The following is a 24,236-nucleotide window of genomic DNA, read 5'->3' as shown; positions in this document are numbered from 1 at the left end:
TTTATTTTATTTACCTTCCTTGTCATCCTATGAATTAGGCACCATTATTTTAATTTGAAAGAAGAGGAAACTATGGCACAGGGAGGTTTAAGGTCACACAAGTAGATGGCAGAGATAGAAATTTCAACCTCAAAGCACAGGGCACCCTCCCTATAAGAACTGCCTGTGTTTGCTGAGTAAAGACCCTCCCAGGTAGGGTTTGTGATAAGAACAATAATGATGAGGCAGAGGAGGCAAAGGGAAGCAACAACAGTTAGAGTTCATACACTAAGCAGTTAGCATACTGAATGCTGAGCAGTTAGTATTTTCTAAGTCCTTCTCTATGTGTCCTCATGTTCCTGGCCACCTGCTTGCGTGGGTAGCCCAGGAAGGAGCTGTGCTCGGGCCACAGCACCAGTGTTCACATCCCAGCTCCTCTGCCCCTAGTGGTACGACCTGGGGTGATCTGCTCCACCTCTCTGAGCATCCGTTTTCTGACCTGGAAAATGGACTAATAATTGTACCAACCTCCTGAGTGCGCGGAAGGAGTATGTGAGCTGAAGCACAGAGAATGCTAGAACCGTGCCTGACAATGGAGTGAGTCTTCAATACACTTAAGCTCGTATGGTTGGTTTGACAGGTCACTTGCCCAAGGTCACCCGGCTTATGAACAGTAACTTTTACTAAATGGAGACATAATAAACCTCACAAGCCATTACTGAGCCCACGTAGTAGACCAGGCAGCATCACAGGGAGAGGTGTGAATGTGAAGAGAAATGCTTGCCAAAAGCCACGTCCCAATGGCGGTGGACAGAATGGTGCCCCCAAGTGCCTATGCGGAATCCCTAACCCCCAAATGACTGTATTTGGAAATAGAATTTTAGGAGGTAGTTAAGGTTAAAAGAGGTCACAAGTGGGGGGGCCCTAATCCAGCAGTCTTGGTGGCCTTAGAAGAAAAGGAGGAGGAGATCTCTGTTTCCCTCTCATCCCCACCTCCTCTGTCCCCTCCCCCTTGGGCACACAAATAAGAGGTCACGTGACATAGCGGGAGAAAGCAACCAGGTACAAACTGGGATGAGGGCACGCCCCAGAAACCTAACTTGGTGGCCCCTTGACCTTGGACTTCCACCCCCCAGAACCATGAGCAAATGCATTTCTGTCCCTTAAAGCCCTCGGAATGTAGTATTTTGTTATGGCATCTTGGACCAAGACAGCAACATAATCCAGGCTCTGTTAGCAAAGTAGTTACTGCATGGGCAACAAGAGCTGGTACCACTCAAAACTGTGCGGTGCCCAGTGACAATGCAAAAGGCAAGGCCCATCTCTAAGAACTGGTGCAGAAGGACACCTGAGATAAAATGTTAAGGAGCCTGGCTCAGCAGGTTAAGGATCTGGGGTGGTCCCTGCCGTGGCTCTGTTTACAGCTGTGGCATGGGTTTGATCCCTGGCCCCAGAAACGTCTGCATGCTGTGGGCACGGCCAGAGAAGAGAAGGAAAGGGGAGGGGAGAGGAAAAGAAAGGAGAAAAGAAAACAAATTTAGAATAATTCATAATGCATAGTCACTGAATAAAAAACAAACAAAAAAGAAAACAAAAAAAAACACACACATGCGCACACACACACACACAAATGTAAAAACAGTGCTATGTATTTCTGCAGGACCTTATTTAAGTACATAAAATACAGAAAAAGGTCAGGAAAACACGACTTAGTTTCGTCGTGTGCTTTCAAAGAGAAGACTAGGATGGGAAAGTCAAAAAGGACTTGAGATTTATCTGCAATTTTTAACTTTTTACACGGAAGATACCATCATGCGTTGTGTATCTTGAGATCCAAAAAGAGTAATAACGTTTACAAAAAGGAGAAAGAAGGCGAGGCTGCTCTGGGGCGATCTATGCCTCCGTTGCACACACCAAAGGCGCCGGCGTCATTTTCAAATGCCTCTTCACCCCACACCCCTCACGTCCCTTCAGTGAAAACCTTTTTGAAAAGAGGAAGACAGCAAAGAGGAGGAGAGGGTGGTGAAATCCATTAGACAGTCTGCAGAGAGGAGGGGAGGGCTGCGGCAACCAGAGGAGAGATAAGGAAGAAAGAAACGCTGATCAAAGCCTATAACGTAATAGGCATCAGTATCTGACGCACGTGTTCGCGTTGAATTTTGCAGCAGCCCTGCTGAGCGTTAGCCCCATCCGTCCTGCACAGCCCCAGTCCCCCCAAGGCCTCCCGCTCCCAGCCGCCTGGCACTGCCCAGATGGCTCTTTTTGAAGAGCAGATCCACCAGTAACTCATCCCTACTACATGATGCAGCCCGTGCTGCCTGCAGAGCCTGCAGCCAGCACTCCCTGCCCTGAGCTTGTCCTTGCAGGAGCCAGTGGTGGCCCCTAGCCCCTGCCCACTTGTTCACACCCTGGGTGACCCAATGCCTTCTTTTTTTTTTTTTCCGTCTTTTTAGGGCCACACCCATGGCATATGGAGGTGCCCAGGCTAGGGGTCTAATCAGAGCTGTAGCTGCCGGCCTACACCACAGCTCACGGCAACGCCAGATCCTTAACTCACTGAGCAAGGCCAGGGATCAAACCTGCAACCTCATGGTTCCCAGTCAGATTCGTTTCCGCTGCACCATGATGGGAACTCCCGGATTTTTTTTTTTTTTTTTAAGATTTTGTTTTGTTTTTGGTTTTTCTTTTTAGGGCCACACCCATGGCATATGGAGGTTCTCAGGCTAGTGGTTGAATCAGAGCTGCAGCTGCTGGCCTACGCCATAGCCACAGCAATGCCAGATCCTTAACCCACTGAGAAAGGCCAGGGACTGAACCCATATCCTCACAGACACTATGTCAATTTCTTTAACCCTCTGAGCCACAATGGGAACTCCAGATGGGATCTTTTTTTTTTTTTTTTTTTAAATGATCGAGGGGAATGGTGAGTTCAAGACAGAGCAAAGGGCTGTTTTTATTGATATGGCTATTTGTCTCATGTGAACTAGTTTTAAGTTGAAAATAACATTTGCACGTGGTAGAAGAAAGGTAACCCAGACAAAAGGATATTCCCTAGCATCAAATCTCATTCCCACCCCAGAAGTAAATGCTATTACTAATGCCTTGTGTCTCCACACACACACACAACACACACACACACGCACACACATCTGTTTTTTCACGCACGTGAACGTAGACTATACATACCATTCAGCATTTTATTTTTCAATTGACAGCATATAAAGCAAAGGGGATGAGGAGGTAATCCGGAGCCATGAGTCATCTCAAGACCTAGCCAGGCCTCAGTCTAAGAGGTACAACCTGACTGTGCTTGAAAGGCAATATGAAGGGGTGGGTATCAGCTACAGAGGCCCCCCAGGGAGGTGGGACAAGGGTGCGGCAGGGGCAGCCTTGGTGAAGAGTTGTAAACTGTCTGACAGGTTCAGGTTCTGTTACAAGATAGAAAATGCTGGAAGAAGGAGGGGTTGGTTCTGAATGGACGCACCTGGAAGAGGAGCCCCGTATCGCCCTCTCGGGCTGGAGGTCCCAGGCAGGGGGTCCGTTTATGTTCACACCGGTACAGAATCATGCTCTGACAACACGGCAGCCTGAGCTGCCGGGGAGGTGGCCTAAAATATTCCAGCCTTGAAAAAGGATCACATGTCGCACTGCAGGGCAGTCTGGGGCAGCGTCTTCTAAACAAATACACGAATCTCCCTATAGAAAAGGTTTTCAATAAATGTCATTTATTAAAGCTTTTTGGATTTAGAACTGCATATAAGAGACTGTGGACCTTAATAAAAGACCTAAAACAAAGAGAAAAATATTAACTTCAATAAAAAGGATCCCGCATGGCTGTGGCTATGGCATTGGCTGGCAGCTACGATTTGACCCCTAGCCTGGGAACCTCCATATGTTGTGGGTGTGGCCCTAAAAAGACAAAATAAATAAATAAAAAATAAGGTCCTGCTGTATAGCACAGGGAACTAGATTCAATATAATAAACCATAATGAAAAGTATTTGAAAAAATATTATATATGTATATACTAAATCACTTCGCTCTACACCAGAAGTTCACACAACACTGTAAACCAACTACGCTTCAATAAAATAAATAAAATCAGAGTTCCTGCTGTGGCTCAGCAGTAACAAACCCAACTAGTATCCATGAGAATGTGGGTTCAATCCCTGGCTTCACTCATTGGGTTAAGGATCCAGCATTGCCATGAGCTATGGTGTAGGTTGCAGATGCTGCTGTGGCTGTGGCATAGGCTGGCAGCTGCAGCTACAGTTTGACCCCTAGCCTGGAAACTTCCATGTGCTGCAAGTGCAGCCCTGAAAAGAGGAAAAATAAAAAATAAAAAAATAATGGTTCTGGAGGATGATGGAAATATGTTTTAATACAGAAGCTAAGCACTCATGCTAGAAAATGAAAAATGTAAGGCTGAACACTAAGGTTATAAAAGAATAACTTCCAAACAATTAAAAGGTGGAAAGAAACTGATGAGGACCTGATTTAATGTTACGAAGCAGGAAAAGAGAGAAGAGAAGAGCATTGAGAAACTGCAGAGAAAACACACAGAGCCGAGGGCAAGAGTGAGCTCAGATCCATGCAACAGATGTAAATGGATCAAACTCGTCTATTAAAAGACTGAGATTTTTTTTTTCAGAGTGAATTTTCTGCGACCTAATTCTACAATGCATAAGAGAGAAGTCTAAAATAGGATGCCATAGGAGTATGGAAAGTAAAGAGACAGAGAGACACACACACAAGGCAAATAAATACCAATGGAAAGAAATCTGGTGTCGAAATATGAAAGAAAGAAAGAAAGAAAGAAAGAGAAAGAAAGAAAGAGGTATTGTTATAGTTCCCTGGTACCCTAGCGGGTTAGGGATCTGCTCTTACCACTGATGTGGCTTGGGTCATTGCTGCGTCTCTGGTGCTGGTTCAATCCCTGGCCCAGGAACTTCTGCATGCCACGGGTGTGGCCAAAAACAAAATTAAAAAATTAAAAATTAAAAAAAGAAATAAGCATTGTCCTTCCAGGACTGAGGGCAAATTTCTAGGACAGCTGGACTCTCTGTGATAACAGCACTGGGGTGAGAGTGTTAAGGTCCCAGGGGACCAGGCTGGTGTTCATAGCCAGTGCCAGCCTCCAGGATGAGCAGGGCTGGTTGGTTTGTACCAGGATGCCTCTGCCTGTTGCTTATGGCTGATCTCCACTGTGCTTGGTTCGTTGGTGACCACACCATTCTGGCTGGGAAATATTTTGAACATCCTTCTTGCTAACCACTCTGACCTCATCCCTTCTCTGCTTCTGCCCCATCCTGTCTGCTCCAGGGACCAGATGGGCAGGAGGAAATGCAGGGCAACGTTCCTGGGAGATTTCCCTGTCCCTGAGGCCAGGTCCTGCCCTCCTCCTGTCCCAGCTCTACAAGTTCAGTAGCTCCCCTTGACTCAACAGCATAAAGTCCAGACTCCTTCATCCCTCGGACCTTGACCTTCTGCTCCAGCTTTCTTCCTCTGCTTCACTCCATCTGCCTGCTCTTCCCAACCCCATCAGGGGCGGCTCCACATCCACAAACACAGTCTCCCAGCCCTTCCTCTGCATCCTGAGTCCCTCTTCCTGCACCTCCCTGTGTCCTGGAAGCTCACTGAGGTCCTGCCCGCCATCCCTCAGTGACCTGCTAACCTCAGCTCCTGAAAAAAATCCAGTCTCCAAAAGCACCAAATCAGCTCCTGAAAAAATCCAGTCTCCAAAAGCTCCGATCAGCTTGCCTGGTCCACGTGCCCTGCAAACTGATTCAAGGCAAACTGTCTGCGGCCCCCACAGTGTGTGGACGAGTGCTCAGCACATGGTAGAGCTAGGAAACAGTTGGATTGGTTTGTTTAGATGCCGAGGGTTTCCCCAGCTCCAACATGCTAGAATTTAGTGTTTGCTGAGCCCCTGCTTCTCCATCCAGAAAATGTAGATGAAGGCAGAAGGCAAGGCCATGACAGTGACATTTGTTTCTGGGACAATATGTCAAGACTTTAGGATCAGTGGAGGGGTGGGGGGTAGGGATGGGGGAAACAGTCATGGACCTTGGAGCCAAACAAACTTGGGTTGCAACCCTCGCTCTAAAAACTTGTAAACTGTGTTCATAGGCTCTTCGATTGTAACCATGTAACAGAAGCACAGGGAGGCCTTGGGTGAGTCACTCAACCTTTCTGGGCCCCAGCTTTCTTATCAGCACTATGCAAATGATTACACCACACCTTGTCCTCCTGAAGATTTACTGGGATAATATTTGCCAAGTGTCTACTCAGGGGAAGGGCTGGAAGATATGTAATAAATTGACCACAGAAAGCTGAAGCCCTGAGCCTAGTGTAACCCCCTTGTATCTGAATAAATGTGAGATTGAGCATAGGCTCTTAGATTGTAACCACGTAACAGAAGCACAGGGAGGGCTTGTGCAAACACAGAGGGATGGGCCCCACCCTCAAGTTTCTGATTCTGAGACCTGAGAATTGTTTCTAATGAGCTCCCAGGTGCCACTGATGCTGGTAGTCCAAGGACCACATTTTGAGAACCAAAACCTAAGTGTGCCATCGGGATGTACCAAGAGCATCATCCTGTGTTCAGAGCATAGTCTAATGAAATAGATAATCCCCCAGGAAGCACACATTGACTAACTAGGTTATTTCATAATGATGCAAAAACTCAGAGTAGAAGCCTTATCCCAACACACTAATCTAATTAGCAATGAGTAATTATCTGCCCATCTATGGTCCATAATTGCTAATGTTGCTGCTCTGGGTTTGGCCAACAGCGTGTTTGAACTAGAGGCTGAGTGGTGTAGTGCAGCCTGAAGGCAGAACTTAGGGCACTAACTATGTATCCTGGAAAAGAATGACAGACCTTACTAGCTGTGTGTCCTGGGCATATTAGGTTTAATTTCTCTGAACTATCCTCACAGGGTGGGGGAAGATATTTGCAGCATATATAATTGACACAAGATTCGTAGCCAGAATATGTAAAGAATGCCTACAAATCAAAACAAAAAACAAAACCAAACAAAAACCCCACAGAGTTTCTGTCATGGCTCAGTGGTTAACAAACCCGACTAGTATCCATGAGGACTTGGGTTTGATCCCGGGCCTCACTCAGTGAGTTAAGCATCTGGCATTGCCATGAGCTGTGGTGTAGGTTGCAGATGCAGCTCGGATCCCACGTTGCTGTGGCTGTGGTGTGGGCCGGCAGCTACAGCTCCGATTTGACCCCTAGCCTGGGAATCTCCCATATGCCATGGTGCAGCCCTAAAAAAGACAAAAGACAAATAAATAAATAAATAAATAAACCCCCCAAACAGAAAAAAACCAGACAATCCAATAAGGAGGCAAGTAAGTGATTTAAGTAGGTATTTCATAAAGGAAGACACCCAAATGGCCAATGGACATGTAAAAAAGTGTTCTCTTGAATTAGTCATCAGGGAGGTGCAAACTAAATTCAGGATGCCATTCTAACAGTCTACGGGAATGGCTAAAGCGTAAGATTGACAATATCAAGTGTTGGGTGAGACATCAAGCTATAAGACCACGGGTAGGAGAGGAAACTGGTTACCACTTGCTCTGGAAAACCGTGAGTGCTTATTTGCTGAAGTTCTGTATGTGCGTGCTTTATGTCCTAATTCCTAGTGTTGAGGGGACAGGAACGTGTACAGATGTCCATCAAAGACAGACAGGGGCAGGTGTGAGTCACCGCCCCATGGCAGATCAGATGGGCTCAGTTCCAGGCCGCTGCGATAAAGTAAACATGGCAATAGTGCAAGGCATACAAATGTTTTGGTTTCCTGGTGCACATAAAAGTTATGTTTAGGCTATGATGTCGTCGTCCATTACACACGCGATGGCATCGTGGCTAAAAAACCAGCGTGTGCCTCAATTATGCGTAGATTCAGCCCTAAAAAGACCAAAAAAAAAAAAAAAAGGGAGAACTGAAGAGATGTGGGTGGGACGCCAGAGTCTTTTGCACGTGGTCAATCTATGGTTCTCTTTTTTTTTGGCTTTTTTGTTTTTTTTTGTTTTTTGGGGGTTTTTTGGGGCCACACTGGCAGCATATGGAATTTTCCAAGATAGGGTTCAAATTGGAGCTGCAGCTGACAGCCTACGCCACAGCCACAGCCACATGGGATCCAAGCCGCATCTGTGACCTACACCACAGCTCACGGCAACACCGGATCCTTCACCAACGGAGCAAGGCCAGGGATTGGACCCAAATCCTCATGGATACTAGTCAGATTCATTTCCACTGCACCACAACAGGAACTCCCAAATCAATGGTTTTGAAAATCATCCCTGGGTATGTTACATTTTAATTTTTAATTCAAAAATGCTTGTATTGGCGTTCCCTGCTGGCAAAGTAGGGTAAGGATCTGGCATTGTCTCTGCTGGGGCTAAGGTCACTGCTACGGTGCGGGGTCGATCCCTGGCCCAGGAAGTTCTGTATATACCACAGGCACAGCCAAAAAATAGAAAAAAAAAGGCAAAGCTCGTATCTTGATAAAATATACATAAAGCATACATATGCATATAACATAAATATACAAAATATAAAATTTACTATTTTAAATATTTTCAGGCACACAGTTCAGGCATTGGATGCATCCGCATTGTTGTTTAGCCATTGTCACCACGCATCATGTTTCCAGACAGAAGCTCTGTACCCAACGGACATGGATTCCCCATCCCCCCTCCCCTCTGTCCCTGGTTTTCTCTATTGCACATTCTGTGTCTATAAATTTATAGTATTCAATGTACCTCATATAAATGGAATTATACAATAGGTGTCTCTTTGTGTCTGACTTGGCTATATTAAATTTGACAATGCACATAGCCTTTGATCCAGAAATCTCAATTCTGGGACTCTGCTTTACAAGAAACATAAAAGCAGTAGAGTGCTAAATGACATAGGTCTCAAAACTGTCAGTGTAGCATTGTGTGTCAAGGTGAAAAAGCTGGATGTTATCTCCATCCAAAGAGAATACTGGTTGAATAAATAATTTTACATCCATATTCTGGGAAACTATGTCAGCTATTAAACAGAATGAATAGATTCATATGTATCAGTCTGGGGCAATGACAAGCTATGCAAAGCCGAAGCAAAAATAGATAAATAAAAAGTGAGTCAAAAGCAGTGTTCCAGAATGATCTTATTTTTGTTTAAGAAAGAACATTAAAAAGAAAAGAGAGAGGCCCCTCATGGCTCAGAGGATTAGGGATCTGGTGTTTTCACTGCTGTGGCTCTGGTTTCAGCTGTGGCGCAAGTTCGATCCCTGCCCCAGGAACTTCTGCATGCCTTGTGCTCAGCAAAAAGAAAAGAAAGAATTGCAGAACATTGTATGAGTGTAGTATGTGGGTACATGTGTGCTGTCTGAGCAGGCGAAGCGTGTTCATACCCTGAGGGATGTGTCTAGAGGAAGTGGGGTGTCACTTTTTCTTTTTAAAAATTTTTGCAATAATTCCTATCACTGGTGCAATTTTTAAAAAATATAAGCAGAAGACTGACAGAACACAGTTCATCAGCTACAATGGAAGAAATAAAAATCATCATAAAAAATAAATATAATAAATAAATAAAAAATAAAAATAATAACTAAGAAAAGTAACTTGTATATCATGACCAAGCAGTTCTCTTCTTGGTTATATACCCAAATGAATGTGTTTATTTCCCTCAAAACATTATACTACCTTGGCTAAAAAACGGAACCAATCCACATGTCCTTTAGGCGTAGAATGAAGAAAGCATTAGAGATAGGGTCCCCCAACGGAATACTAAACAGCAAGGAAAAAGAACGGTCCATGGACGCATGTCACGGGAAAGCTGAAGGACCAGGGGAAACGAGTCTCCGCTGTTAAAACTCAGGACAGTCCTCACCTAGCTTGCTGGGGGAGGGCGGGGAACCAAGCGGTGATTCAGTGGATGTGTGGCTATTACAAATTCATCGTAGGCTGATAAATGTGTGCCTGTTGATACTATCGGATCCTAATAAATAAGAAAAAAATAATCCAGAGAGGAACAAGGCAGTGAGGAAGAAGGAAGGAAGGAAGGAAAGGAGGGAGGAAGGAATGGAGGGAGGAAGGAAGGAAGGAAAATGCAGGGAGAAAAAAAAAGGAAGGAAAGAAGGAAAAATGCAGGTAGAAGAAGGAAGGAAGGAAAGAAGAGAGGGAGGAAATATTTCAAATAGGATGAAGTGGCACAGCAATGTTTTCCTATGACGATGTCTAGGAGAGGAATAACAACTACAGAAGCAAAGGAAACCAAAAAGGTGAGCTTGGGTTGACTGGGGGAAAAGCAGTCCCCGGCGCCAGCTGCTCTGCATTTCCTCCGGGAGCCGCCTCAGATGGGAGGTCTGTGCAGAGAGATGGGGTGCTCTGGGCTTTGGGGTTACACAGCATGCTGGCCCTGCTGCTCCCTAGCTGGTGCTCCCAGGCAAGGCTCCTGGCATCTCTTAGCCCGTGAGCCCGTGGGCAGCCTGCTGCCCTCACAGACCCTCCCGGAGGCCTGCGGGAAGCACCCAATGTCTGTGTCTGTGCCCAGCTCTCAGCAGACACTGGGCATGGTCTCTCTTCCCTCCACTTTGCACAGTGAGCACGTAGAGGGATCTGGTAAGTTTCTGGGCAGAGGGCTTTTGACAGGTGAAAGCATTTGAGAAAGAAAATCCTTCTTGCAATAGAACGTATGGTAGGGAATTTCTTTAAAAGAAAAAATAATCAAGCGTCCCACTCAAGTAAGCCTTGGGTGAAATTTAAGAATTTCTCTGATTATGTATCTAATATTGACCAGAAAGGGGGATGGGATGGGAGTAGATAAAAGACGCTTCTTACTCAAAACTAGCTCTTTCCTTTTTCCATATGCTATGTTTATGATTATGGGTTTTAGAGCATTTTTCTTCTTGTATTTCACAAAATGCCACATCTATTCACATAATTCACCCCGCCCCCCTTTCCCGATATTTTGCTGCGGAGGAAGGGATCGTATGAGCCCCTGGGGGCTGGCTCACCACCTCCCTGGCAAATGTCTTCGTGCTCTGACATCTTTCTGAGGCCCAGTGACTCACCAGGAGTTACCCAGACATCAGCAGCCAATTTTAACTAGTTCTTCCAGAACTTTCCTTTTTGTGGGAAATCTCACTCAATTGTGTAAAAGAGAAAAACTGCTAAAAGGAGGCGTGTCCTGGAGTTTCCTGGCAGCTCAGCAAGTTAAGGATCTGGCGTTGTCACTGCTGGGACTCAGGTTTCTGCCGAAGGGAGGGTTGGATCCCTGGCCGGGGAACTTTCGAGTGCTGTAGGCGTGGCCAAAAAGAAAAAAAAAAAAGAGGAGGCACGTATTTCTGAATGTTGGGGTGGGGAGAGCAGGAGCACTGGAAGGCAGCAGGAGAGGGGGACTTGTGGGGTATCACGAGATACTTTCTGCCCGTGGTAGGTGGAGGTGTCTGCAGGGGGTGGGGTCTGCTGGGGGTTCTTACCAAGAGTAACTCAGATGCCATGACTGGAAGCTGGCAGAGGGCAGTCTTAAGAATGATGCAGTCTGGGCACCTTCTGGGAGCATGTCCTGTAGTGTGGGGCCAGGGCTCAGGGGTCTTGGGAGGAAGAATCCTTTAAGAAGTTGGGGTGCTCTGCTTGAGAGGAGCAGGGACAGTGTGGCAAAGATGCTTCCATCTGAACAGAGCATTAACTTAGACAAAGACCCCAAAACACAGGACTCAGAGAGGGCTCCTCTGGGTCGCTCCTCTCCCACTTGGAAACATGATATCCAGACCCTTCACTTCACAGAAAGGCAAGCTTGGATGGCCCTCTTGTGCTTCCATGGCCCCTTGTAAGCATGCCACCTGCACCTGCACCTGCATATAATGGCTTACACATCTCTTTCCTCTGGATAAGGAGCATTGGAAAGCAAGGAAGGAGGATTCTCCGTTGCTCTAGCCCTAGGATCTGGCAGCGTACGTGGTAGGTGCTCAATAAAAGCCCTTGATGAAAGGGTGAAGTGGGAGACCAGCATGGATCCCCACCGTGGCCAAGATCAAACCGCTCTACTGAGGACCTCAGAGTGATGGCGGGTCAGAGGAGGAAGTCCAACTGGTGGAGCCCCATCCTTCCACTTTCTGTGGCTACATCTCACTGTGCATTTTCCACCAATCAATCCTTCCAACAACCTAAGAGGAGGTGCCGATCTCCCCAGTGTACTTGGTAGAAAAATGAGGCTCAGGAGGCCAGGGGGCTGGCCCAAGGTCATAGACAATGAGCAAAGGGTATAACTGGGATCTGAACGGCAAAGTCTTGCTTCTTTCTACTGCTCAGTGGCACCTTCCTGGAGAGGGGTTTCAAAGGACATGCCATGAAATGGGTCACTACATGGCGGGAGGGGGACTTGTCTGACAATCATGGTCCTATCATGGTGGCTCTAGGAAGCTCACGTCACCCCAGTCACTAGCCTAGAAGTTGTGGCTAGAATCCACTTACTAGAAAATTCCCTTATGAGTCTGTTCTTGCCATATATTCTGAGCAGAAAGCCCATGAATGGAGCTCAAGATAGACCCATCTGATGGTGAGGCCCCCTGGAGACTGTATAGAGCTGCTCACCCAACTCGAGGATGCTTGTCTGGGGTGGGGTGGGAGTGACCAGGGGTCTCTAGGATGCAGTCTGGCCACCTGCAAGAGACAGATTCTTAGAAATGGACCATCCCATTCAATACCAGCCTCAAGGGGAAAGGAGAACCAAAGGCCCAGAGAGGGTGCGCTGGCTGTGGTCAAAGGCAGTTCAGCAACAGGACCAGGCCTATTGCTCAGGACATCTGACCCTTGGTTCCCTCACACAAGCAGTACCAAAGCTTATCACATGCACCAGGAGGCTTCTAGGTCCTCTACTGACCTCTCGGTTATATTCTGCTGCTGTGGCTGACATCCACCCTGGCCGTCATGGGTCGCCCTGTGTGTGTGATCTCTGCAGAACCCTTTGGAAATGGGTGGTTTTAGTCCAGGGCTTTCACGTTTGAAAAGAGAAGGTGGAGGTCAGGGCCCCGCTCCAAGGTCACAGAGCAGCAGTCTTGAGCCACTACCCCAGACTCATACTTAGCTCCCCAGGATCCTTAAATATTTAAGGTCCCCTTTGCTGGGACACAGTATATGCAGTTAATACTGGGCCAGGTCATTTTTTACAAAGTCAGAAAACTGTTTGAAAGAGGGGATTCTGTCTCCGTCCGAGCAAGAAAACTGCCTTCCCTAAGCCTTCATGGTTAAAACCTTTCCAGAACGTTCGTTGACCTCAACTCACAGGAGAAGAAAGGAAAGTCATTAGCTGAGTTCCATCCACGTGCTGTGAACACGCGGGGACACTGCCGGTAGCCAGCCCTGCACAGTCCTCTGGCCCTGGGGAGCAGGTTATAATCCAGCCTCACAGATGAGGGGGCAGTGGCCAGAGACATCCAGAGACCCATCTATTTCGCCCAGCCAGCCAGGCAGTGACACCGTTTTCGGCCCCATAGCTTTCCCAGCTCATGGAGTGGGTTTCAACCAGATCAGTTCCTCAGTATTCAGAATGAAAATTCCCAACCCAAGGAGACTCCAGACATTCTGCTACGTGGCTAGAAGGGAAACAGCAAAAGATGAGGTGGACAGCTTGAGGTCCCCGGTAACACCCTTAGGCAGCCTTTGGCCACAAGGAATCCCCCTCTCGGAGCCGCACAGGCTGATGGGAACTGTGGACAGAGGGGTGTGTCCTCATAGGCAAATACTATCCCCATATCCTCCTGCACTTGTCCCTGACCTCACCTCCCGCCTCGGGGCAGAGAGGGGTGGTGAGAAGGAAATCTGAGGCACTGGATCAGAGATGGGGTCGTCAGGCTCGCGCAGGGCGGAGATAGGGGAGGGGGTCTTTCAGCGAAATTTAAGAGCGTTGATAAATTGCCCAGCACGCGCTCCGCACGTGGAGATGATGGACACACATGCATTTTGCCTCCTCCATCCCCCGTGGGAACTGGACCCAGGAATCTGGTCCCCATTGTTTCAGGGCTGAGAAGCATCCTCCCCCCATCCCGCCCGGGATGCACCTCCGCCTATTCTTTGCTAAATCCTTGTGCTGTCAAGAGGCTTTGTGTGGAGAGAAGCCCCGATCGAGAGCTGTTAATGAGCAGCCGGGGGGGGGGGGGGGGGGGGGGGGGGGGGGGGGGGGGGGGGGGGGGGAGGGAATCCACTTAGCTGGGGATGCCTTTCTGATAATGCGAGGGGGTGGTGGATGCCCCCTCAGCCTGCTGGTGGTCTGGGCCTGCTAGAGGACAGAGCAGCACCTTCTGCTAATTATTTACCTACCAGAGGATTCTCCCCTCCTATTGGGGGATTTGGGTGGGAAGGGATACAGCCGGGGCTTCTAATTGGTGTCTTCCCAGTAACCCTTCGATTAAGTCAAGTCGCGGGATTACCCTAAAGAGATGAGGACGTAATATCCCAAATAAACACGAGTGCCGTTTCTAAGCATATTCTCGCCAGCGAGTCAAAATCCAGCCCCTGGAGTCCGGTCCTGAAAGATTTAAATACTAATTCAGGGGAGGGGTGCGTGGGGCGCATGGTAGATTTCTACCGATTCTGACTTCTTCTGACATCTTTTAAAGGCTTCGTTTCTGCGCTGTTTGATTCTCTTTGACGATTGTCAAGTTAAGTTTACTAAAAACTGGAGACGACTTTCTTCCGGGGTGGGAGGAGCTGCTGCTGGATTAGAAACATGAGTCCTCCCCAGTCTGTCCATCCGCCCTGGCATCGTTTTATTCCTGCGTTTCTGAAAGGCTCCGAGTAATCAATTCCAGAGGACGGGCTGGGGGAACCCTGGCAGAGGGGCCTCCTTCTTGGCTATTGCCTCGAATATTTTACGCAGCTAATAGAGTTGCGATGGGGCCCGAAATGTGGGTGCTTGGAAACCTGCGGGGTCCCATTTGAATGTGTGTTCTCATGTGTGTCAGCCTCCCCTGAGAACAGGTTTCTGGGGGCCCTTGAGCGACGCATGGGTGTTCAGGTTTCCAAGTCAAGAGCTTTGCAAGAATTTTCATGTTTTGAAGAGGAAAAAGTCTACAAATCATAGTCAGCATTTATTGAGTATTTACTGTGTGCCTGGCAGTGCCTTAAGTGCGACCACTCACTCTCTCATTTAATCCTGAGGTCGGACAGCCTAGCAAGAAAGAAAGTATCATCGTTCCCATTTTCCAGATGAGATCGCTGAGGTTCCCAGATGCCAAGGGCCTGCCCACCGGCAGTAAATTGGCAGGACAGCATTGCTGGCCCCATGGTAGTCTCAGCGAGCTGTGCCATGGAGGACATGTGGACGCGAAGTTTCCTGAGCTGCAGAGTCCCAGAATGACAAGCCGGACTGCGGCCCCATCACCACCCAGTGGCCAGTTTCTCTCCACTCACTCTCTGCCAGGGACCAGCATGTCCTCTCTCCCCAAGGCAGGCATCCCTCTGACAGCAGACTGGGCTGACGGAACATCTTCTGAACTGAGATCTGAGTCTGGTAATTTCTCTAGCCACAGAGGAAGTGCAGCTCTGACCCCTGTTCCCACAGGCCCATGGGGAATCATGCCTCCCTCAATCCTGCAGAAATAAAAAGTCCGTTCCCACCCCTCCCCAGTTACCTCTCCTTGCTTGTACTTTTTCCTGCTATCCCATGACAGCAGGCTTTTCTGTGCCACTCACCTGAAAACCATTTGTGAGGCTGTCCTAAGACTGTTCTCTCCAGAGTTCCCGCTGTGGCTCAACAGGATCAGGGGCGTCTCTGCAGCGCCAGGGCGTGGGTTCCATCCCTGGCCCTGCACAGTGTGTGGAAAAGGATCCAGCATTGCTGCAACCACAGCGTAGGTCAAAACTGCAGCTCAGATCTGATCCCTGGCCCTGGAACTCTGTACACCGCAGGGTGGCTGAAAAAGGAAAAAAAAAAAAAAAAAAAAAAAAAAAGACAAAAAAAATCCTCCTCTCCTCCCTACAGGGCCCCAAGGACATAAGAGGCCAGACAGGCTGGGTGGCACATGAAAAGGATTGCCCTGGACTCTGAGACAGAAGCCTAGGCTCTTACCTCCAGCCCGGCCACTTACTCTCCATGACCTTGGACTAGTTCCTCCCATCTCTGGAAATCTATAAAATGGCCTTAGCATCCCCTCTCGTGGGGCCACGGTGAAGGTCGAAAGAGAGGAGTCAGGAATGGTTGAGGGTTGCACACAACTGGTAAGGTGTTGTCATCGCCGTGGTCATGTGGATGCTTGGGGTTCCTATGACCATCAGAAAGCCGGCTCGTAGCGATGCTTTCCTTGTCCAGATTCGTCCAATGAACAAAGTGATACTTACGTGCTTCTATAAAGCCAAGAAACAATTGCAGGTTAGATGCATGAGCTCAAATAGTGGCTCTGTGACCCTAGTGACTTCACTTTGCCTTTCAGAGACTTCACTGTCCTCATCCTTATAATGGGCAGGAACAGCTGCCTTGAAGCCTCATGAGAACATTACAGGGAGAAAGCCACGCACGGTAGGTGCACAAAGATCATTTCCGCCCGTCCGCTCCCTCCCTTTCCCAACCCTGTTTGGAGATGAAAGTATGGCAGCTGCTGTGGCATCACATTCCACTGACTTTTCTTTATCAGCATTTGGCGAAGCAGCCAGAAGGAGCCTTTCAGAGATGCCATAATCAGAACATTGTGGCTTTTGTAAATTTGAGGCACAGCGTACGTGTCATTCCACTCTTTGTGGACATAATTGTTTTCCAAGTGGCTTGTTCCGCAGGTAACCCAATGTTGACGGCAATAATGCAATTTTCATATCGAAAAGTTGTTTTAGAGGAGGGCGTCGATTTCACTCAGGCTCGTTGAAACCCAATCTACAGGAAAGGACGTTATAACAGAATTGGAGGTTAAATTTCATTTGCTGATTTAATAAAAACTAACAGGATGGATTTGGGGATATTTCATTAATCTTTCTTTCCTTTCAGTGCAAAGGAAATTAAGTTCACTCTAGTTCAAACTTGGTTTCACTCTTAGACAAGAGGCTGCCAATGTCCACTTTCTCTCTGGAAAGTTAAAACCTAATTAGTCACAGAAAATTCTTCGCTGACCCTGTCACCGGGAGCAGGCGTGGAGCCGCACGCATGCGCAGGCGTGCGAGCACACACGTGTGTGTGCACCCACGCACACAGCCACCCTTTGCTGGGGCTTGTTTTTATTGTCAGCGGCTGTTAAAACCTGGGTGTGATGACATTGCTAAACACGGATTGACAGGACATGCGTTCTGCAGACGAGCCTTGTCACGGCTTCATCATGTGCCGATTAACTTCCCAGATGTGTCTGCGTCATTTGCGGGGTGGGCTGGGATCCCTCCAAAATGGAAAAAGACTCTCCTTTTGGTTACAGGCACCCTCCTCTATGGCATCATGCTTTTAAATGCCAACTCTGCATTTTTCCTCTGCTGAGTAATTGTCAGGGGGGACCTATGTAAGGCAGCTAAGGTCTAAGAAAAGGGCCCTAAGCTTAAGGTCCAGGGATCTCTCACTGCAGCACTGGCTCTGTGCATTATCAGCTGTGTGACTTGGGTAAGTGACTTAACCTCTCTGAGCCTGAGTTTTCTCTTCTGGAAAATGGGAACGAACAATCTCTGAGGCTCCTGAGGTGGTGCAGTAGGATCGGCGGTGTCTCTTCGATCCCTGGTCTGGCACAGGGGGTTAAGGATCTGGTGTTGTTACAGCTGTGGCATAGGTCAAAAGTGTGGCTCGGATCGGATGGCACAGGGTGGCCAAAAAAAAAAAAAAAGAAAAAAGAAAAAAAATTCCCTGCTGCAGAGAGAGCTGTGAGGCTCAAATATGGCTTTTAAGGGTTTGGGCCAGTGGCCATGCCGCGGAGGCATCTAATGGGGTCAGCCCAGAACAGCTTTCTCCCTTAATCACATCGCTGTCCTTGTCACACAGTTCTGTACACACCGCTGGCTGCCATGGATCACCCCTCCCTTATCCCTGACCTGTGAGCCCCAGGAACTCTGGTGGGAACCCTGGCTGGGCTGGCACCCAGTCCTGAGGCTGGGACGTGGGTGGCCCCGGCAGGTGTTTCAGGCACGAGCAGACGTGTGCCCAGGAACAACCTTTTACAACTATGACATGTCAAAGTGACACAGTCATTGGCCCCGTGAGACCTCCTTAAAGGAATGGGATGAATTTAGGGCAGATTTGCATCCCCGTCCTTCTTGGTCGTGGAATGGGCAGGCTTGAGGGTCCTGGGAGCTTTATAGAGGCCACGAGGGCTCTGTGCTTTCAGACTCAACTCTGAAGGCAGATGGCATTCTTTGTTTGTGCAAAGACTCCAGGATGGAAATCATTATGGGTGGAGGTGGCAGCCAGAGGTTTCTTGTGTGTGAAAGTGCTCTGTAACGTAGAAAGTGCCCCATACATGCACGATTTACAATCCCACTGCCAGCAGAATGGAGGGTTGGACACAGGCCCATGGACTGCTTCTGGGTTTGTCATAGCAACAGCCTTTTTTTTTTTCTTTTGTCTTTTTAGGGCTGCATCTGCGGTATATGGAGGTTCCCAGGCTAGGGGTCCAATTGGAGCTGTAGCCACCAGCCTACGCCAGGGCCACAGCAACACGTCTGTGACCTACACCACAGCTCGTGGCAATACCAGATCCTTAACCCACTGAGAGAGGCCAGGGATCAAACCCAAGTCCTCATGGTTGCCAGTCGGATTTGTTAACTGCTGAGCCACAATGGGAACTCTGTTGCAGCCTTCTTGAGGCGTCTACAGTGATGGGAAAAGTGGAGAAAGACAGGTCCTGGCTGAAGCCCTTGCTCATTGCCCATGATGAACAGGGTGGTCTGGCTGGGTTGCTTAATCCCCCTGAGCCTCTGTCTTCTCATCTGTAAATTGGGGACAATGATAACGTCTTAGGGAGTTTGGTGGGGACTCCATGAACTTAAGAGTGAGAAGCACGTCCAGTTCCTCAAAGCAGGTCTTCAGAAGCCTCTTCGTGCTGCACAAATCCTCTGAGCCCGCTGGCCCAGTGGGAGTTCTGGTGCAAATGGTCTGTTCTGTCTTTGGACTCGGTTCCCTCCAGGCTTGTCCCTGCCACTCACACTCAGTCTGCCACCCTGCCAGGTAACCTGTCACCGTGTGGACCCAGCTTTGGGATGGTGAAGAGTCACCCGGTTACATTTTATATCTTCCCTTCCTCGCTTTGAAGCGTTTCCATTCTGCCCCTCGCCTCATGAGGCTTAGATCTTGCAGCCCGAGCATCAGCTGGGGGGGCAAGCAGATGTCTCAGGGTCAAGGTGAGCAGCTTGGGATTTTCCCCCTCCCTTGAAAGGTGCCTGATGCCCTGCCCACCCCGTGGGGTCACTTTGGAGGAAGAAAATGGACTAACAGAGGTGAAAGGACTTTAAAACGATGCTGCACAAGGCACACGGAGAGTGTCAGCCCATTAGCCATCCTTCCGGGGGCCTGTGGTGCTGTGCCAGGCATGGGGGTGGGGCAGGGAGCTGTCAGTGCATAAATGATACATAATACAGGGGTGACTAGGGGTGATATTACTAACTGATAATTTCTTTTGGCCATGCCCACGGCAGGTGCAAGTTCCCAGACCAGGGATTGAACTCGAGCCACAGCAGTGGACAGAGTCACAGCAGTGATAACGCCAAATCCTTAGCCCACTGAGCCACCAAGGAACATCACTAACCAATTATTATAGTCCAGGCTCTGGGCTGTGTCCATCATTGCAGTGAATCCCCATATGACGAGGGTACTGGTATTACTATTCCCATTTTGCAGATCAGGAAGCTGAGGCTCTGCAGTCACATGGATCTGGAGGCTGCAAAGCCAGGGCTTAAACTCTGGTGCCCCAGACTGGGCTGTGTGGTTTCAACGACTGCAGGGCTATGATGCCAGGAGGAGGGGCAAGAAGAAGCCTGAGTTACAGGGCTTTGAACGTGGTCTTGAAGGGAAGAGGGGTGTTGACTGCGCGAGGAGAATGGGGCAGGCTGTTCCAAGTGCAGGGACCCCCTTCGATGAACTTCCTCTGCCTCGGTCCCCTCTCCAGCCTTCTCCCCCACCCCTCCCTGGGGGAAGCCAGCCTGGTCCTCACCTCCTGGTCCTCACCGTCTACCCAGAATGCTCTTCCTCTTTGGCCGAACCCTCCCTACCCCCCTAAATCCAGCTTGAGCCTCGCTTCTTCCAGGCAGGCTTCCCAACCTCTCCAGCCACACATCTTTCCCATGAGCTGCCACCCACTGTGGGTGAGGGGAAGAATGGATGACGGGGGTCTAGAGAGCAGAAGGAGGGCGGGAGGTTTGATCAGAGCTGAGACCAGGGGTTTCTACAGCAGGAAACTCCCCATGGAGCCGGTCACTGAGAGGGGATGGGAGGGTGGAATTGAACGCCTCCCCTTCTCCTCCTGGGACCCCAGCCCTGTTGAGCCCCGGGTGGCCACAGAATCCTTCTCAACGCAGGCACCAGCAATAAGCCTAACACAGCACCTGTGTGGAGCTTGGTACCTATGGTACCAACCTAAGTGACTGGAGTGGTAAATACACACGTGCCCCAAGCCCATGAGACAGGTGACAAAGTCCACCCCCATTTCATAGATGAGGAGAGAGGGGTCTAAGGCCCAAGGATGTTAAGGGGACTTGCCCAACACGAGGGGAGCGTGTGCTGGGGCTGGGACACGGGTGTGGGGGGTGGGCTCTGAGCCACTCCACCAGCAGCCTCCTCAGTCAGCAAGGGACGGGAAATGTACTGGTCGCCCTTGACTTTGAGCGGTGATGCTCATTCACTCATCCATCCAACCTCCTTGGCCTCCCCCGCCCCCCGCCCACTGTCTATCACGCCCCCTCCTCGTGTGGCCTTCAGAGCACCTACAGCTGAAATCCTCTTGTTCACTTATTAGATTTTGTGTTTCCCGCAACCCGCCGGCCTCCCCTGTCCCCGGCGTAAGCTCCTGTGGGTCAAGGTGCCCCTGAAGGCTGTGCTTGAGCCCCAACAATCCGCCCCCTCACGGCTGAGGCCCTGGGCCTAGGGCCCCGCTGAGCTCGGGGTGCTGGGAGAGTACCCCAGGCCCCACCAAGCGTGAAGCATGAGCCAGCTTTTCTTGTCGCCCCCTCGCCCCCACCCCCCGCCAGCACAGTCACCTGGAGATGGTGGCCATCCGCCCCTGCCACCCTGCCCACCTAGCAGTCACCTGTGCACCCTTCTAGCAGGGCCAGGGCAAGGGCCACAATCCATCCCTGTCGTTTCTCACCGGCTTTCAGACCCAAAGCCTGGTGCTGGGGTAGGAGGCTCTGTCCTGGGACGCAGGATGACATCGCTTGACGGGCTGGGCCCTTGACAGCGCTGGCCTGGGGAGCTGCCTCGCGGAAACAAGACGGTGGTGGATCGGAGCCGCTGCAGAGACTCGATAGGGGAGGGGGGATGGCTCGCCTGTGTCCGCAGAAGGACACGCTGCTGGGGAAGGTATTAGCATTCCGGCCACTCTCCAGATTCGATTATGGCTGATAGCAATCACAGAGCAACCGCTCTGCCAACGACAGCCATGCCAGAAGCGGCCTAATTCAATAGTCTGCAGCTCCGGCCTTGTTTATACATCTCAGGTATGGTCCAGGGCCCGAGCAGGAAGGAAGGGCCCTCTGGTCCCCAGTACAGACACTGCTTTTATTAAGAGTGGGCGGAGGGGCCTTGGCACTGCGGAGACAGGATCCCACCCCGTGAGCACATTCCGGGCAGGCTGCTTGGGAAGGCGAGCGTCTCCCCAAATCTCCTTGCTTTCTGCTTTCATCTTCAGGAGAGTCGCCCACCCTCCTTTGGTTCCCTGAATGGCTGGCCCTCTCCACGGCCTCCCGCAGAGACCTGCCAGCCCACTCATGCTGCTGGCATCCAGGAGGGCGGGAGGGTAGGGCGGGCCGACAAGGAACTCACTTGGCTTCTCCTGCCTCTCTCAGTCATCCAGGCAGGAGGGGGCTTGGCCAAGGTCATGTAGCTGGTCTGTGGAATTTCAGGTCCCAGGAGCCAAGTGCAAGGCTGATCCCTTCAATTTCATTGGAAAATGGGGCTCCTTTCACTGCTTCTCCAGGCTGCGCCCGCTCTCTCCTGCAGCCCCGCCACCCCAGCTCCAAGTCACAAATGTCTCCAGGGGAGACACTGATCCACTTCCTTGAGTGGGATTCTGCTTGGGCCGCCATCCCTGCGGGCCATGTTCCTGGGTACATGCGCCACACACTGGGGAGCCAGGTGTAGCCAAGGCTGGCCCAGGCTGCCCGAGTCGGGTGAGCTCTCTGGGTTTGGCTGTGGCTGCGGGCTGGGACTCCCTACCCCATCCCCCCACACCGCTCTAGAAAAGGCTTCAGCTCTGCTGACCTCAACGTCCACCTCCCCAGCCAGAGCCCCACCTCCCAGGTGAGAAGGAGATCCCAGAGGGAAGGGCAGGGGCGGTGAAGTCAAGGGCCGGCCTTCTCTGAGTGGGGCTGATGCCAGGGGACTCACCCAAACAGGCCAGGACCCGGCCAGCTGGACCGAGGCCTGGGAATTCATCAGCCTTTGTTATGCACCTGCTGTGTACCAACCAGCCCGCGCCACTCCTGGGGGACACACCCACATAAGAGGGATGAGCAGGCATGGATGCAAGGAAAGTGGGTGGTGCTGAAAATTAAAATGTTTTCGATTTTCAGGATTTCTGCCTAATTCCAGGGTCTAACAAGTAAGCCCCAATACATTTTATTTTTGCTTCCCCGGTGCTGCCTGTGGAGGTGGCAGCCATCTCCTGCCCTCAGACCCCTCGTGAAGCCCAAGATTGTCAAAAAGAGCTCTAAGAAATTCATCTGGCACCAGTCAGACCGATATGTCGAAATTAGGCGGAACTGGCAGAAACCCCAAGGCATTGACAACAGGGCACGTAGAAGGTTCAAGGGCCAGATCTTGATGCCCAACGTTGGTTACAGGTGCAACAAGAAAACAAAGCACATGCTGCCCAGTGGCTTCTGGAAGTTTCTGGTACACAGTGTAAAGAAGCCTGAAGTGCTGCCCATGTGCAACGAATCTTACTGTGCTCAGATTGCTCACTATGTCTCTTCCAAGGACTGCAAAGCCACTGTGGAGCGAGTGGCCCAGCTGGCCATCGGGGTCACCAATCCCAACTCCAGGCTATGCAGCGAAGAAAATGAATAGACAGCAGGTTAAGATTCCAACTAGTATCCACGAGGATGCTGGTTTGATCCCTGGCCTCAGTGAGTTAAGGATCCAGCGTTGCCACAGGCTGTGTCAGCTGTGGCTCAGATCCCGTGTTGAAATGAATAGCGGGCTTGTGTGCACATTGTATCTGTTTTAATAAAACCATGAAACTTGAAAAAAAAATTTGATTTTTGGAGTTCTCGTCGTGGCTCAGTGGAAAGGAATCTGACTAGTATCCGTGAGGACGCAGGTTCTATCTCTGGCCTTGCTCAGTGGGTTAGGGATGCGGCGTTGCTGTGAATTGTAGCGTAGATCAAAGATGCGGCTCGGATCTGGTGTGACTATGGCTGTGGTGTAGGCTGGCAGCTGTAGCTCTGATTTGACCCCTAGCCTGGGAACCTCCATATACCATGGGTGTGGCCCCAAAAATACAAAAACAAAACAAAAAACCATTTTATTTTTTGATATTTTTTATTAACATATAGTTGATTACAATGCTGTACCAATTTCTGCATCAAAACATTTTAAAGGAGAATATTGAATATATCAAGCTCAAAATGTGGCAAATATTGTAGTAATTTAACTTCTTTTCAAGGCATCTTAATAGGTTTCTAGAAAAGAAAACTCAGGGGAAATGCCTTTTTTTTGTATATTCATCATTAAGCATAGGTTGATAAAAAGAACTAGAATTGTATACGTATGCTGAAAATACAGACATGCAGGTTAAGAATCCGACTAGTATCTGTGAGGATGCGGGTTTGATCCCTGGCCTGGCTCAGTGGGTTAAGGATCTGGCATTGCTGTGAGCTGTGGTATAGGTCACAGACTCTGTTCCTACCTGGCGTGGCTGTGACTGTGGCATAGGTCGGCAGCTACAGCTTCCATTTGACCCCTAGCCTGGGAACCTCCATACTGCAGGGGGGGCCCTAAAAAGACAAAAAAAAAAAAAAGACACCCAGTCATATTGGATCAGCTCCCACTCCCATGACCTCATTTTAATGTAATAAAACCTCGTTAAAGGCCCTGTCTCCAAATGCAGTCATCATCTGAGTTACTGAGGGGTAAGA

General features: G+C 49.6%; 1 protein-coding gene across 1 annotated transcript; it reads left to right on the top strand.

Moving 5' to 3' along the window:
- The first annotated feature begins 21,417 nt into the window (after positions 1 to 21,417).
- LOC125136772 (60S ribosomal protein L32-like) lies at positions 21,418 to 23,166 on the top strand. The gene is made up of 4 exons (XM_047797554.1): positions 21,418 to 21,459; positions 22,099 to 22,205; positions 22,338 to 22,398; positions 22,690 to 23,166. The coding sequence occupies exons 1-4, from the start codon at positions 21,418 to 21,420 to the stop codon at positions 23,164 to 23,166; spliced, it is 687 nt and encodes a 228-aa protein (XP_047653510.1).
- Positions 23,167 to 24,236: the final 1,070 nt, after the last annotated feature.

Source organism: Phacochoerus africanus, chromosome 9 (assembly GCF_016906955.1).
Source record: "Phacochoerus africanus isolate WHEZ1 chromosome 9, ROS_Pafr_v1, whole genome shotgun sequence".
Classification (NCBI taxonomy): Eukaryota; Metazoa; Chordata; class Mammalia; order Artiodactyla; family Suidae; genus Phacochoerus; species Phacochoerus africanus.
Note: the sequence above shows the minus strand (reverse complement) of the source record. Positions and strands in the feature narration are given on the sequence as shown.

Excerpts from the sequence above, each read along its gene's own strand:
- LOC125136772 (XM_047797554.1), top strand. The coding sequence starts at position 21,418 with ATGGCTCGCCTGTGTCCGCAGAAGGACACGCTGCTGGGGAAG. Across the intron at positions 21,460-22,098 it reads AGGACACGCTGCTGGGGAAG|CCCCGCCACCCCAGCTCCAA; the intron begins GTATTAGCATTC and ends TCTCTCCTGCAG. Across the intron at positions 22,206-22,337 it reads CCTGCGGGCCATGTTCCTGG|AAAAGGCTTCAGCTCTGCTG; the intron begins GTACATGCGCCA and ends ACACCGCTCTAG.